Below are 11238 nucleotides of genomic sequence, written 5' to 3'. Positions count from 1 at the left end.
TTCTGTCCGGGACGGGTTTGCTGGGTCCTGCGGTCCGCACCCCTGTGACGGACCTGTACCCGAGTGCAAGTTGGTGTTTCAGTGCAGCTCCGCCAGTGAGCAGGGGACGGGGGTTAAAACTCATTTCCCCACCCCTGTCGCGGCGTGGAGGGACAGAGCACAAGAGATTCCAGTTTCTGACATTGTCAGTGAGGGAGCCTGAAGTGTACACCGATTTATTTCCACAGAAAAGAGTCTATAATCTGAATGATTCATCGTGTCTATAACAGTACAGCACTAACACCCCTCACGCACCCCTACCCAAGGCTTGGTGCTGCAGTAACACAAGAGAACAGAGCTGTACAGCACACCAGCGTATGCAAGTAGAATAGTACTGTACAGCAGGACCGGCTGTAGTTCATGCCTTCATGAGCCTCTATAAGGTGAACAACTGGAGTACGTCCACCCTGAGAGCAGTCTGCCACCTCTCGCACCCCCACAGTCCACGGCACTGTCCAGTTGTTCCTGACGCGGCGATGACTGGGGACAGCGGGGACATGAAGATAGAGGAGGAGGTGGGCTGTGACCATGGTGCTGAAGTCTCTCTTGCCCAGATGGAGGCTTTTGTTTTTAGTTTTAATTCAGGCCTTCTGGGCTCAGTCCACATATTGAGACAGTGCAGTCTGAGGAGAGAGGTCTAGATGCGATAGGCATCTATATAGAGCATTTAACAGCAGAGGGAAAATGCAAGACGTTTATAATACCTTTTAAGACGAGACTTGATTTTTTTCACAAGGGCAGTGAGTTTACTGCAAGACGTTACTGGCTAAGTGCAGTATCGGAGAAGAACCTCAGAAGCTCTCTCTCTGCACCGGACACTCCATGTTTAACCCCATCTCCTCCTCCCGCAAGGCCCCTCCCCCCTGGGCCAGGTCCTCCTGACGACTGGGGGGGGCCAGCTCGGAGGAGGAGTGGTTTCGGTGGGCGTTGTTGCCGTCTGCCAATGGGGAGTCCGCTTCCCTGTCTGTCCCCGCCCCCTTGGCCGGGTCCCGGGAGCGCTGGCCCCGCCCCACGCAGCAGTAAGAGGCCACGCTGAGGATGACCGCGGCAGCGATGACCTCGCCGCCGGCCATGTAGAAGATCAGCTCGTAATTGTTGAAGGCGTCGACCAGCCGGCCTGGAAAACACCAGGGGCAGGGTTAGTCCGTTGGCATTGTGTTGACTCGATCTGTACCAGGACATTAAACCTAAAACGCTGCCCCTTACTTTAGTCTTAAGCCTCTTAAGACCTTTAAGTCTCGAACTCCGTTGCAGCTCAGAATCTATCCATCCGTTTTCTAATCGCTTCTATCAATTCGGGTCATTGGGCACCCGGAGCCTTTCCCAGCAAGCACTGGGCGCGAGGCCAGTCCATCGCAGGGCACACGCAGAGACACAAACACACACACCCACGCTTTTCCCAGACCAGTTTTCCCAGAAGCCAGTTAACGTACCAGCATGCCTCTGGACGGTGGGAAGAAACCGGAGCACCCGGAAGTGACCGCGGCGAGAACATACAACCGCCACACGGGACCCGCCTGAACCCGGGGCCTCAACGCCGTGAGGCAGCGATGCTGACCACTGAGCTACAGCACCACTTCAGCCCAGGAGCCTGCAGTTTAAACCCCCGAGTCCTCGTCCCACCTCTCTCCTCCCCTCCCCTCCCTCCTTCCCCATTCTAGCGCCCGTCCCCGACGCCCCACCTGCGGAGGGGGGTCCGATGAGCACGGCCACGGCCTCGATGAGCAGCACCAGCCCCAGGGCGCTGGGGAAGGCGGAGGAGCCCACGATGCCCATGAGCACCTCGAACTGCAGGGCGCCCACCATGCCGTAGGAGACGCCGAAGAAGACGCAGAAGACCACCAGGCCCCGGTAGTCCGTGGCCCGGGCGGAGCACACGTCCGTCAGCCCGTTGAACAGCAGCGCCAGGCTGAAGAAGTAGGCGACCCTGGGCCGCACCCAGCGGAGCCCGGCGATGACGCCGCAGGTGGGCCGGGCGAAGATGTCGATGAAGCCGATGATGGACAGCAGGAAGGCCGCCTCCCGGTCAGGCACCCCCTGGTCCTTGGCGTAGTTGACCAGCAGGATGGGGGGCACGAACAGCCCCAGCACGGTCACGAACTTGGCCACGGCGTAGACCACGAAGCCCCGGTTGCGGAAGACGCTGAAGTCCAGCAGCTTCCTCCTGCTCTTCCGGTCGCTCCTCTTCCCGGCCCTCCCGCCCTCCGCCCCGCCCTTGGACGGCAGCATCTCCTTCAGCTCCTGGGGGGCCGCCCCCTCCCGCCCCCCGCCACGGCGCCCCAGGGGCCTCATCACGGCCCCGCAGGTGCAGCAGTTCAGCAGCAGCCCCCCCATGATGAGGAAGCCCCCCCGCCAGCCGTAGCGGTCCAGCAGCACCTGCCCCAGCGGGGAGAGCGCCGTCAGGAAGACAGGGCTGCCCGCGGCCGCCAGCCCGTTGGCCAGCGGGCGGCGCTTGTCGAAGTAGCTGCCCAGCATGATGAGGGAGGGCTGGAAGTTCAGGGCCAGGCCCAGACCTGCGGGCGGGGGGAGGAGAGGGTAAGGAGGGCAGGCAAGACGGTAAAGGAGAGCCAGAAGCAGAGAGAAGAGAGACAGGAGTAAGTCGCTGCCTGCCGCGGTTTCTTCCCAGACTGCAACCCACGAGATCACTCCCGACAGGACTGCTGGACAGCCTGCAGGGCTCATGACAGACCGACTGAACGCAGGGCGTCCTGCTGTGGAATCCGGCAGGGCTGACGGCCTGCGAGAGAGCGACTGAAGGTTGGGGCGTCCTACCTGTGAGCTGCGTGGCTGACCGCCTGCGAGAGAGCGAGTGAAGGCGGGGCCTCCTACCTGTGAGCACCCCGGCGGAGAGGTAGAGCTGGATGATGTTGGTGGTGAAGGAGGCGGCCACCATGCCGGCCGACGCCAGGAGACCCCCGAGCAGCATCACGGGGCGGCAGCCGAACCTGTTGACCAGGATGCTGGAGACGGGGCCTGCGGAGGGGAGGGGCGAGGCGAGGGGGGTCAGTCCGCGTCACGGGGGACGGGGATACGAACGCACCGCGGTCTTTGTGTGACAGCCAGTGTCTGAGGTGCCCGGGGAGCCTGTTCCTTATCAGCAAGTGCTTTCCAGCTGTGCAGGCCTCCTGTTAACAGCAGTGTGCAGCCGGATATCCGGTCCTCACTGGGTCCCAGCCTGGTCAATCTCCCTCCAGCCTCTGGGGTCAACGTCTGCCCTTTCTCTATAACTTTTAACTAGAATCAGGCTGAAAATCGTATGTCTTTATGGAACGGGCAATACAGGGTCTCCCTAGGAAACTGAGCTGCCCCTCGGGACCTGGCACTGTGGCCTCTCTTTCGGAGGGACGCCTCGTGATGACGCCCCGAAACCCAGATCCCCAGGTCTCCCTCCTGTCCTACGTCTTATGTTCACCTTTCGCAAGGGGTCACGGCGCAGTTTAGTGAAAAGAGTTCAGCCTGAACGCAGGTTGAAGTTGGTACGATAAGGGGGCCGTCTGCAGAGAACGATCAGGAATGAGCAACAGTGCTCTTTCCTGCTGCTCTCAATCGTTCTCGGAGGGCTGCGCTAATCCGAAGACCGACTCTGGTGTCGCCATGAGGGTCGTGTTTACAGGGGAGAGACTCTTGCAGCCAGTATGGTGTGTATTTCGAACCCATGTCCGGACCGCCACACGGAGGGCTCCGGTATTCCCGAGCGGGCCTCTCCCTGCCGCCAGGCCGCTGTGGAGCGCCACGAGCCTCTCTGCTCACCGGTGCCGTACAGCATGGCCAGCATGATGGAGGAGATCCAGGCCGTGTCGCTGTAGCCCACACCGAAGTCCTTCATCAGCTCCTTGAAGTAGACGCTCACCGCCTTGGGGAAGGCGTAGGAGAAGCCCGTGACGACGAAGCAGCTGAGCAGCACTACCCAGCCCCAGCCGCCATCCGGGGGCCCCGCCGCCGCCGCCGCCCTCCGACCCCTCGCGCCCATCGCCCTGCCCCCGGGGGGAGAGGAAACACCAGTCAGCTTCAGCTGGACCGCCGGACAACCAGCCCCCGGTCGGGCCCGCTGGGCTGAGGCTGCCTGCCGCTGCTTCAGACTGGTCGGCATTTGGAGCCCCACCCCCGAGTGCACACACGGCGAATTAATACAAAACAATCACAACTGTAATACGATTAGCAGGCACATAACATGCTAACAGTAATCTCTGAAAGCCTTTCAACACCAGGAACATGATGTTCCCCCGTTTTCTTGTGTAAGTCAGTGCTGAAAGCTTAAAGGCACAGTAAACATAGTGGTGGGAGGGTGGGACCCTGGCTGTGATCTCCGGGCTGTAGGGGCTCATCCTGGACTGGGACCCTGACTGTGATCTCTGGGCTGTAGGGGCTCATCCTGGACTGGGACCCTGGCTGTGATCTCTGGGCTGTAGGGGCTCATCCTGGACTGGGACCCTGGCTGTGATCTCCGGGCTGTAGGGGCTCATCCTGGACTGGGACCCTGGCTGTGATCTCCAGGCTGTAGGGGCTCATCCTGGACTGGGACCCTGGCTGTGATCTCTGGGCTGTAGGGGCTCATCCTGGACTGGGACCCTGGCTGGGATTTCCAGAACACTCTGGGGTGGGCACAGGGGATTATTTTGGATGAGAAACTACTCAGGGAGCAAAAGAGGTGTCAAGAGACTGGTCCGTACAGCGTGATTCCTTAATTTTTCACGCCTAGTTAAACCGTTCTTTCCAAATTTTCTTTTTTTTTCTCCCCATCTTAATTAAGATTTGCATCTGAGCAGTTCATTCTGTCCTTCAGCAAGGGCCTCCCTGACTGACCCACTTTGACCAGCTTAAGACCTTCCGAAAATAAAGGCCCTCTTTTCTGGAAATAATCCCTATTTGATCATCTGAGCAGAGAGAGTTGTTAGGGCCGTCAGACGGGGGCCGGGGTGTCACCCCCCCCCCAGCGAGGGGGCCTGTGAGTCACTCCTCACTCCTCGCACGTGTCAGAAAACCCAGCGTTCAGCCGCTGGGCTCTAAGGGGTGTTGGGCAGGTGAGCCATGCTTGTGAGCCCGGGCGACACGCGGACCAGTCAGAGGTCACTGTCCCGCTCCGGGTCCCTCTCCCAGGCCCAGGTCTCCGCGGGGCAGCTCCGCGAGATCATCTGCCCTTCGCCCTCGCCTAGACACGGGCAAGAGGCGCTGGGCGGCGATTAGCCCTACCAGATGAGAGGCTTTGAGGATTATATCAGGCTCAGAGGTTATTAAAACAGCCTCGTTAGAGCCGGCAGAACGTGCAGCACGCAGCCTCCACGCAGACAGGCCTGGCCGGGAGCCACTGCGCTCGTGGCTCTGGGTACGAGCTCCAGGACGCCCTGCTCCCAGGCACGTGACGCTGCAGAACAATCACTCCTTCCCCCTGTAGAGCGACCGGTCTCAGCCCAGTCCTGACAGCGACAGGGGTGACTGAAATAATTCCAAACAGGATTTTTCTCAAGCTCCGGTTATGGAGAATGACCCTGTCCTCAGACTAGGGCACGGCACCAGCTCTGCAGATCAGAAGACAACTGCGGTTCCGTTTAAGGAACAGGATTTAAACCAGGTGAGGAGGAAGTGATGGACTTTCCTCCCAGTCCACCAGCTGCTGTCCCCTGAGCGTGAGCACTTGACGATCAAGCACTTAGAACAGAACAGGTAAAACCCTCCACTATAAATTCTCCAAAACCGACATCTTTTGGACTTCAACACAGTGCGACACCTTCTCAGCTCGTCCCGAAGGAGCGATCGCAAACGAAAGGACGATTCCACGTGAAGTACATTAGGGTTGTAGAAACCAAGAAATTAGAGTCCGAAGTGTCTGTCCAGCCAAGCTTTACTGTATGAATACAAGGAACCACAATAAGCACCATAATAGTTATAGTGCCTAACGTAGCTCAAAGGGGATATGGCCCTACACAGCTTATATATACCTGTCTCTCTTTGAGGTGTCTTCCTCACAGTACTCCCTGACTCAGACAGCCCTTTAACCTGTCTTTCTCATCGGGGGTTCAGTGTAAACAGTCACCATCTCGGGGTAAGTACAGGGGGGAGTTCAGCATTGTGAAAGCTGCTTGCAGGCTCCATCAGGGTTAGAAGAGAAAAGACAGTTCACCTGTGGGATCTCTCACTCACCTGCCGGTCTCCCCGACTCCTCCCACGTGCGGCCGCCTGTCCCTGTGTTTCGGTCTCGGTGCAGCCGGACAGAGCTGCGGTCAGGGCCAGGAGCCGCGCTGCCCCTTTTCAGCCTCCGGCGGCTGGAGCGATAGTCCAGTCAGGGCCGCTGCTCCTCCGCTGTCCTGGGGTCCATGGTGCGAATCCGGAGCCCAGCTTCCAAACACAAGCCAGCCCCTTCCAGAGTCCTCCCGGGGATGAAGGCTGTCCCTGCACCTCCGGCTCAGCTCTCTGAACAGCTCTCTCCCTGCCCTCCCTCTCCCTCTCTCTCTCCACTTCCCACCTCTCAAGGGGCTAATTTAACCAGGGCCGTGAGACGCAACTCCACCCCTCCTCCCTCCATCTCTCCACCCCGCCTCCCCCTTCCTGAGCCAGGACTCCCAGATCCCAGCTCGGCACCCCAGCCCGGCCTGAAACAGCCGCCCTCGCTCACTCTTCTCCCGGACAGTGTCCAGTGGCCAGTGGCCAGTGTCCAGTGGCCAGAGCCAGCACAACGCACCCGTCGCCTGCAAACCCCGGCCTCCTCCTGCTCCAGATGAGTTTAACTTGCCACTTGCTTCCCTCGCCCAACAAACAAGGCCACTCGATTTTTCCATTTCCTTTAATTTCGCCACTTTTATGTCCCCCAAAACCCTCTCTGCCAGCAGCAGGACACTGGAGCTGCAACCTGCCGGGTGAGGAAAGCAGAGACCCCGACGAGCCCGGTGCTACAGTCTCGTGCCCAAGGGGCATTCTCTGCCAAACCGCTCAGTGTCGTATCGATGGCAGGTTTTTAAAGTCGCGCTGGGCACTGCAGGGAGCTCTCTGAATAAAGAGCAGGCGGAGTTTGTTCCTCTTGCATGAAGATTTAAGTCCCACGCTGACAGGTAAAAAGAGAGAATAAAAAACTCCAGGTTGGTCCACCTGACAGGGGCTGGGGTGGAGGTGAGAGCTCTCGGGTGGCACATCCCCAGAGCCCCCCCTGCTGGAGAGCTGGGGAGCTGCGTGGCGAGGGGGGCCGGCCGCGTGCCTCGCTCTGTGAGGGTGGCTTGGCGCTCCTCAGCTTCGCCCTTAATCCCCTTCGTGTCACCACACACAAAGAGCCCCATTGTCCCCGGCCCCTTGCAGCAACCTGCAGATTAATCAGCAAAACAACAGCCCACTTCCTCCCCGGACCACAGCTCCTCGGCACTCAGACCGCTGAGGGCAGAATTTAGTTACAAAATGAGAAAACAGCACAGTCTCCAGTCCAGTCAGGAGTGTGTCAGTGTGAGAGGAGAAGGACAGCAGTGTCTCCAGTCCAGTCAGGAGTGTCTCAGTGTGTGAATTCAGGGGGAGTGTGAGAGGAGAGGGACAGCAGTGTCTCCAGTCCAGTCAGGAGTGTCTCAGTGTGTGAATTCAGGGGCAGTGTGAGAGGACAGGGACAGCAGTGTCTCTGGTACATTCATTTGTATCTTTAGTTAATAAGGCGCATAAACTTGTACCCTATACTGGTCTTTGTGAAGATAAGAAATTTAAGGACTACAAGAACTAGGTCAACCAATTTAATTTAAAATGAAAAATTCAACACAAACACTGAAAGCACAACTACTACCCAAAAAACAACAGCCATAGCATGAGTCTCCCACTGCCTTCCAGATTCCTGCAGACAGCTCTTCAGGCAGCGAATGAATCCCAATGTTCCCGTTCGACTGTATAAACCTTCTTCACTGACGACGGACAGGCAGGAGGGGGGTGTCCGTGGGACCAGGGGGCAGCTCATCATTCCTGCAGGTCTTGCTGCGTTTCCTCATCCTTATTTCCTGTGTCCAATTGACCCAACTCTTCCAGTGGACGTGGAAGCCAAGTGGTGAACGCAAGGCTTGGTTTTGGCCGATCCTTTGTACCAGGGCCTTGAAGCTTTTCATCCTGGACTGCAGCTGCTCTCCTCTCGCCCCTCGACTTGAAAGCTAACAAATGAAGGAACGTCTGGCTCCGCAGGCTTGACTGACCCGTTACAAACCGTTCGAGGAACGAAGCGGCTGCAATTATTCTAGACGAAGGAAGGAGACGTGAAGCACAAAGTGACAGGAAAACTGAGCAGGCCCTCCTCTGGAATACAGTCCTTCTGGTGCAAGAGAGTGTGTTGAACAGACACAGCAAGAGCACGCAGAAGGAGCTGCTCTCTGGATGTGGGGGAGCGTTGTGTGTACTTGTACAGTGCAGTTTGATACGTCAGGATCTACAGGCTCAGGCCACACAGACAGACCCTCCTCCTTGCTCCTCACTGCTGTCCGGCTGCGTCTCGAACAGTCCTGGGACGGCCCCTGTCTCTCTCTCTCCCCCCACCCAGGGGTGGTGGCGGTCCCGGGACGGCCCCCTCCTCTCACTTCCTGCGGCGGCTGTGGTTCTTCACCTCCTCCAGCTCCTTCTCCATGAGGTGGGACTCGGCCGTCGTCTCCGAGAGCTGCGGCGGACAGAGACACGCAGGTGAGCTGCGTCAGGCTCAGGGCAGAGGGGAGGGGAGAGGGTGAGGGTGAGGGTGAGGGAGGGGTGGGGAGAGGGAGAGGGGGCCGTGCTCCCCGCTCACCATGTCCAGCAGGATGTCGATCTTCAGCCTCAGCAGGTTGTTCTCCTCCTCCAGCTGCAGGTTCCTCTTCTTCAGCCTCTGGACCTCCTTGTGAGAGACACTGCCGCCGGACTCTGAACACCAGACACACAGACACAGACCGATCAGTACAGCACACCGGTACACCTGTACACCTCAACACGGCAACACACACACACTGGATCCGTACTGCACACCTGTACACCTCAACACGGCAACACACACACACTGTATCTGTACTGCACACCTGTACACCTCAACACGGCACACACACACACACACACACACACACTGGATCCGTACAGCACACTTGTACACCTCAACACAGCAAGTCTTATAGCAGCAGGCGCACACACAACACCAGAGTAAAACACCACCTCTAGCTTCATATAAAGCACTTAGATTTATTGGTGATACTGTCTGTTTCAATACAACCAATTCAACTGTATAGCTATAAAGCACTTAGCTTTATAGGATTAATTAGCTACTGGTAGCCAAATGGTCTCCTATCGTTTTCATACACTCAAATGTTTCATATTCTTATGTTTCCTACAACTGCAGAAGTACTTAAATCACAGTGCAACATCGCTACACCCTACGGATTAGGGGTGTCAGTGTGGCTCAGATGGACAAGCGATCAGTGCTGACCTGTGATCCACTGCCCATCCTCAAACCTGAGGCTCTGCCCCCCAATATTCATCGCCGGCGCCCCATATTCCAGACCCAGCTCGATCTCCCGGGTCGACCGGTCCAGCTGTGGCAGAGCAAGGAGAGAAGAACAGGGGTCAGAAGAGAGAAGTCCCAGACCCAGACAACCCTCCACTGAACACCTTCAATTCTAAATCCCCTAGTAGTCTGTTTCTGTCCACCAGGGGGAGCTCTACTGCAGGGAGCAGTGAATACACTGGAATTGGGACTGAACAGGACAGCAGCTGTGAGGAAGACCCTAGAGAACACAGCCAGGCCAGTGTCCAGAGCTGGACAGGACCGCTGTGAGGAAGACCCTAGAGAACACAGCCAGGCCAGTGTCCAGAGCTGGACAGGACCGCTGTGAGGAAGACCCTAGAGAACACAGCCAGGCCAGTGTCCAGAGCTGGACAGGACAGCTGTGAGTAGGTGCTGTGGACAGGCTCACCGTGTGCAGGTTGGACAGAGAGGCTGATTTCCTGGGCGGAGTCCTCTTGGGGCTGAAGCTCTTCCCAAACAGGGGCATGGCGGCGGCGTCTACAGAAGAACCAGACACAGGTCAGAGGGGGACCCCACACAGACAGGACCTCCCTGCTGGAACCCGCTGAGCAGCAGCACACAGCCCCACCGAAAGATCAATCACGACCACTGCTGCTGCTGATCACGCCCGGAGCCGCACGGGACTCTCTGTTCCAGCTGGTGGACAGGGTTACCTTAATATTCCTTTCTGCTGTGTTCTGGGAAAAGCGTGACTGGAGAAAAGGGGAGAGAGATCGGGAAGAGGGAGAGGCAGCCGAGAACGCAGCAGGTGTGTCAATGTGGCTGATCAGCAGTAAAACTGCCCAGAGAATATCCGTCTCCCCCCAGCTCCCATCCTCGCAGGCCGAGCGTTTGACAGTCTCTCAATACCAGCACGTCCTATTATTTACCAATAATAATAATAATAATAATAATAATAATAATAATAACCCGCCAGCTCAGCAGCCCGGGCAGATAAGGAGAGACTTTCAGTGACGACGAGGCCAGCTGAGCGAGCCGGGCCGACGGGGAAAGAGCAGGCAGCTCAGGGCAGCTCAGGGGGGGAGGTTTGATCCTCACGGGTCCGAGCGGCTCCGCTCGCCTGCAAACCCGGCGCTGCAGGGCGGGGCAGAGAGCCTCGCCTGGGGGTCTTGTGTCCGGCGCTGCTGAGCGCGTCTAACCCAGAGGTCCGCTCTCTGGGCTCCGGGCCATGCAGACACGGCACATCAGCACAGCTTCACCGCGCAGAACACGATACGGAAAAGGGCGAAGACACGAGCTGTTGTTGTTGTTTTTTTAGTTAAATGCCGATCGGACGCGGTTTAAGGCACACTTATGTGGCCCGATCATTTTCTCACTGTTGCCAACAGTGTCAACGAAGAAAACTGGAATGGACTTACCGTGATGTCCTGCAGTCCGGTATAATACTTCCCGCACCTTCGACGCGCTTTGGCTACTATTGCTCTTGACACAAAGTGTACACTTGATAGTAAAGTAATTCACAAACGCGTTTGAAGTGGGCAACACTCGCTGCAGCTCTCCGGCATCAACACGGCTACTGCGCCTGTGCGAGCGTATCAAGTCTTCAACGGACACTACATCGGGGGTGGAGAAGAAAACAAAATACATTCTTATCGTGTGATTTACATTAAAACAGCCTGAGGTTTTTGTCGTGGATAAGACGTTTAAGATTATAATGCTTAAGTAATCCACAATACGACAGGGAATAGTTTTGATGTGGTATACATTTC

The 11238-nt window shown here is 57.3% G+C and overlaps 2 protein-coding genes across 3 annotated transcripts; both read right to left on the bottom strand.

Annotated features, from left to right (window-relative positions):
- Positions 1-592: 592 nt before the first annotated feature.
- slc16a8 (solute carrier family 16 member 8) lies at positions 593-6477 on the bottom strand. 2 transcript variants are annotated; one of them, XM_006636885.3, is made up of 5 exons: positions 6178-6477; positions 3790-4013; positions 2869-3012; positions 1722-2552; positions 593-1156 (listed from the first exon to the last, which is right to left on the bottom strand). In XM_006636885.3, the coding sequence occupies exons 2-5, from the start codon at positions 4007-4009 to the stop codon at positions 831-833; spliced, it is 1521 nt and encodes a 506-aa protein (XP_006636948.3). In that variant the 5' UTR covers positions 4010-4013; positions 6178-6477; the 3' UTR covers positions 593-830. The 2 variants fall into 2 exon arrangements, with proteins under 2 accessions (XP_006636948.3, XP_069052538.1); XM_069196437.1 differs by lacking the exon at positions 6178-6477 and adding an exon at positions 5230-5469.
- A 1248-nt stretch (positions 6478-7725) lies between these two features.
- Positions 7726-11131, bottom strand: cby1 (chibby 1, beta catenin antagonist). Its single transcript, XM_069196948.1, has 5 exons — positions 10888-11131; positions 9918-10006; positions 9431-9536; positions 8765-8877; positions 7726-8641 (listed from the first exon to the last, which is right to left on the bottom strand). Exons 1-5 carry the CDS (start codon positions 11114-11116, stop codon positions 8561-8563), a joined length of 618 nt encoding a protein of 205 aa, XP_069053049.1. The 5' UTR covers positions 11117-11131; the 3' UTR covers positions 7726-8560.
- Positions 11132-11238: the final 107 nt, after the last annotated feature.

The sequence above is a fragment of the Lepisosteus oculatus genome, chromosome 12 (genome assembly GCF_040954835.1).
Source record: "Lepisosteus oculatus isolate fLepOcu1 chromosome 12, fLepOcu1.hap2, whole genome shotgun sequence".
Taxonomy (NCBI): Eukaryota; Metazoa; Chordata; class Actinopteri; order Semionotiformes; family Lepisosteidae; genus Lepisosteus; species Lepisosteus oculatus.
This window is presented reverse-complemented; position numbering and strand designations above follow the sequence as displayed.

What these genes read in the sequence shown, in the direction of transcription:
- slc16a8 (XM_006636885.3), bottom strand. Translation starts at nt 4,009, where the DNA reads ATGGGCGCGAGGGGTCGGAGGGCGGCGGCGGCGGCGGGGCCCCCGGAT. An exon ending in GGCCATGCTGTACGGCACCG is followed by an intron (nt 3,013 to 3,789) that starts GTGAGCAGAGAG and finishes TCCCCTCCGCAG; the next exon opens with GCCCCGTCTCCAGCATCCTG. An exon ending in CATCGGACCCCCCTCCGCAG is followed by an intron (nt 1,157 to 1,721) that starts GTGGGGCGTCGG and finishes GGTGTTTTCCAG; the next exon opens with GCCGGCTGGTCGACGCCTTC.
- cby1 (XM_069196948.1), bottom strand. Translation starts at nt 11,116, where the DNA reads ATGTATTTTGTTTTCTTCTCCACCCCCGATGTAGTGTCCGTTGAAGAC. An exon ending in CCGGACTGCAGGACATCACG is followed by an intron (nt 10,007 to 10,887) that starts GTAAGTCCATTC and finishes GTTCTTCTGTAG; the next exon opens with ACGCCGCCGCCATGCCCCTG. An exon ending in GGATGGGCAGTGGATCACAG is followed by an intron (nt 8,878 to 9,430) that starts GTCAGCACTGAT and finishes TCTGGTGTTCAG; the next exon opens with AGTCCGGCGGCAGTGTCTCT.